The following is a 3,477-nucleotide window of genomic DNA, read 5'->3' as shown; positions in this document are numbered from 1 at the left end:
GGTTACAAAGAACGAAAATGCCCAGTGTTACCCACATCCTTCAACAAACCCTCTCTCCACAGCAAGTCTTTTATCTGGAAAGATGGAAGCAGAAAATGATAGAGGAGCTTGGAAAAGAGGGATTTGAAGAGTATACCAAAAGTAAGTCTAGCCACAGTGTGATTGCAGAGTAGAAGCAGTAGTCTGCATTGCTGGCAGGTACGTTAGGCCAAGTGGTTTGTTTCCATGAGGTTGTTTCCATTTCATGAGAGCATGTTGTGAGTGTACGTGTTACCAACGAGCCTCAGCTCTGGTCTTTGCGCTGAGACCACTAAAATGGATTTAGAAATCTGTGGAAAATGAGAGTTAGACTGTAGACATACTCTGCTTAATCCTATCTGACTTTCCTTTAGTTCTCTATTTGCCAGTATCTATTCAGAAATAGGTATTTTCCAGATGATGTTATTGAGTCTCTTTGTTTCTCATGTTACAAAGCTACTTTGTAACAAGATAAAAATAGGCATTTTGAACTCATATAATACTGAGTGTTTAAAAACCAATGTGTTCTGGTGTTTATGGTGAGGTTTTTCAGTAACCGATTTATCCAGTGTATGTATGAGTAATCAGTGAGACTAAAAAACGTAGTGTAAGCATTAACATAAGGGATACCAGTTTCACTACTGACAATTTATTTTCTGTTTCTTTCCCTTCTCCCCACTCCCTCAAACTTTCAGTACAAAAAACAGGACTGGCTTAAGAGCTACATTGTGGAATATGTAAGATACAAATCTAAAGTAGTGTCTAAAATGTGAGGGGGTTTTCTCATTTTTCTTAGATGTTTTTCTCCGAGGAGAGCTCTTCCATTCCGCTTTGGAATCAATATTCCTGTCTGAAGAGACGGCAGTTAGGGACCAGGGTGAAGATGATATCGTGGCTGGCTACTTGTCCAGTGTGGAACATGTCTTGGAAGACATCAGTGAGGTGAAGGCTCTGGAAAGTGGAGTTCACCATGAGACCCTGCAGTACCTGGGCCTGGTCGACTGCGTGGCCAAGTATCGGTGAGGTGCCCTTCCCTAAAACTCCTGTTGTGATGCTGTGGTGGCCAGGGTGTGACTGAGTGGTTGGGGGAAGCTGGACGGATCTCTAGGACTGGCAGACTGGAGGAACTCCCCTGGATGATCCTCATGGCAGAAGTGCTGTTTTTCCTGATGGGGAGTTCCTTACTGGAGAAGGGACAGGTTTAAGCAATCATCAGCATTTTCAAGGAACTGTGGCAGATTTTAGTAAGCTTTGGTTTTTGGGATCCAAACTGCCAGTGTGAAATAGATTTGTTTAGACATAATAATGAGCAACATGACATCAGGGGGCACAGGCTGAGAGTGAAAAGTCTGAATGTGCTGTCTCAGCCCTTATTTCTTACTTGTGACTAAACTTAAGTTTAAACCATTGTCCTGTCTTGTTCTCCTGTGCCAGGGGCCAACTGTGTGTGATCGACTGGAAAACATCAGAGAAGCCAAAGCCATTTCTGCACAATACTTATGACAACCCATTACAGGTTGCAGCATATATTGGAGCCATAAATCATGATGCCAATTATGACTTCCAGGTCAGTAGGCCTGCTGCATGCCAGGACAAGCAGCAATGCCTGTGTTATCTTCATTTCTTCCTGCCTTTTAGAACCTGCTGCCCGTCATGGAAGTGTTGGTAGGATTTGTAACAAAGGAGCCCAGCCTGAGATCAGGTTAAGATATCATACTGTGAAATAATTCCACTACTCCTGCTAGTCCTGCTGCCCTTGGCTGCCAGTAGGGAATTTTCAGTGGTTTTAAGGAAGTGGTCAGTGGGACCAAGGGATGCTCTGATGAACTCCCAGGGCCTTGGCATCTGGGCAATCCCTTCTCTTCTGTCGTATGTGATTTTTGCTTGTGTCAAGAGTAGGAAAGGGCAGGAGAGGAAATAAAGCAAAAGAACCTGCAAACAAGAAAATGGTATGGGAGGTCCTTGCCTGCATCCTGTCTTGCTGTGTCCCACTAGCAAATGAGGGACTAAGTGATGCACTTGGTGTCTGGAAGCTGTACTGTGCTTCCTCAGGGAAAAGCAGTGTGTTGTGAATCACTTCATCAGAAGACTGTGGAATAATGTTTTTAGAGACTCCAAAAGCAATTCTAGCCTGCCTGCTTAGCCTGAAGGATTTTTACCTCAATACAGATATTGAAGGGGGAAAAAGCAAGCAGAAGAGAGCAGGTTAATTTGTATGCTGTGCAAAGGACTTTCTAGAATACTGCAGAGGTCAGTGAACACAAGCACAACACAGACATGATCATTACAGTGTGAAATACGGGCTGGAATTCTGCTAGTAGCTTCCTGCTAGTAGGGATTTGGGATTTGTCAGGTATGAAAGATGTCAGATCATACCTAAGTAACCATTTCTATCCAGACTGAAGCTGGAGGGTGGCATCAGTCTGGTTGTATGGCCCCAGGCAAAAACTCCTCAGTCTCTGGCAATTTTCCTGGCATCTACAAGGTTTAAATATTACTCATCCTCAGAGTTCATGTCCCCTGGTTTTCACTGGAGTTGCTCAGAGCTCTGGGCTCAGGGTTTTTGAAGCATTTGAATGTTAAGTCTCCAAGTATTTTATGGTAATCTGTTGCCCCATTTTATTCCCCATTGCTTATGTGAGATGTGTATGTTAGGAAGATGTTTTGCACTGAGGTTTAGCTCTTAGGGTTGCACACAGATGTTGGATTTGTGACAGCCCCCTGTTTGTGCTGCAGGTTCGCTGTGGGCTCATTGTGGTTGCCTACAAGAACGGCTCTCCGGCACATCCGCATTTCATGGATCCTGACCTGTGCTCTCAGTACTGGAACAAGTGGCTCTTGCGCCTGGAGGAGTACATGGACAAAAACTGACCCAGACTAAGCACAACCAAGTGATCTGAGCACAGAGACAAAGGAAGAACCCTTTGTTTAAATGTACCACTTTCGTGTTCTTTTTTGAGTAACTTTGGCTAATTTCTTTCTAGCAGGGTTCCCCCCTCTCCCCTCCCAAAAAGGTGAATAACTTTAAAATGGGAAATATCTGTTTGCTTATATTGTAGGTGACCCCAGCAGTCCAGGCAGAGCAATGCCAACTTATTTAGCCTCTCTTTTTTATCCCACACAGTTAATACAGCCTAAGGTTGGTAGAAAAGTTTCTACTGTCAAGTAAAACCTCTTGATCAAATTATTTTTCTTCCGTGATTTTTGAGGGAAAAAAAATATGTTGCAGAACTGAGTCTTTGAAAATGGAGTTGGTGAACTAAAACAAAACAACATCTGCGATGTATGAGCTGAGAGAAATGCAAGTGATAAAGAAAGGGATATAGTAGACTGGGTTTCAGTCAGTTCTTGCTCATGCCATCATCAGGCTTGTTATTATTTGTGGTTTTTCTTGCAGCTACAACTGGAAAACCTGTGCTGACAGTTACAATGAAAGTCCTCATTAGTTCTTGTTTAGAA

The 3,477-nt window shown here is 43.3% G+C and overlaps 1 protein-coding gene across 1 annotated transcript; it reads left to right on the top strand.

The window, feature by feature from the left end:
- The first annotated feature begins 11 nt into the window (after positions 1–11).
- LOC131573951 (mitochondrial genome maintenance exonuclease 1-like) lies at positions 12–3,202 on the top strand. The gene is made up of 4 exons (XM_058828297.1): positions 12–141; positions 830–1,037; positions 1,453–1,585; positions 2,755–3,202. The coding sequence occupies exons 1-4, from the start codon at positions 18–20 to the stop codon at positions 2,887–2,889; spliced, it is 600 nt and encodes a 199-aa protein (XP_058684280.1). The 5' UTR covers positions 12–17; the 3' UTR covers positions 2,890–3,202.
- Positions 3,203–3,477: the final 275 nt, after the last annotated feature.

Source organism: Poecile atricapillus, assembly GCF_030490865.1.
Source record: "Poecile atricapillus isolate bPoeAtr1 chromosome 3 unlocalized genomic scaffold, bPoeAtr1.hap1 SUPER_3_unloc_2, whole genome shotgun sequence".
Lineage (NCBI taxonomy): Eukaryota > Metazoa > Chordata > Aves > Passeriformes > Paridae > Poecile > Poecile atricapillus.
This window is presented reverse-complemented; position numbering and strand designations above follow the sequence as displayed.

Bases quoted from the DNA above. Each gene is read 5' to 3' on its own strand.
- LOC131573951 (XM_058828297.1), top strand. From the start codon at position 18: ATGCCCAGTGTTACCCACATCCTTCAACAAACCCTCTCTCCACAGCAA. The intron at 1,038-1,452 runs GTGAGGTGCCCT...CTCCTGTGCCAG, and splicing joins GACTGCGTGGCCAAGTATCG to GGGCCAACTGTGTGTGATCG. The intron at 1,586-2,754 runs GTCAGTAGGCCT...TTTGTGCTGCAG, and splicing joins ATGCCAATTATGACTTCCAG to GTTCGCTGTGGGCTCATTGT.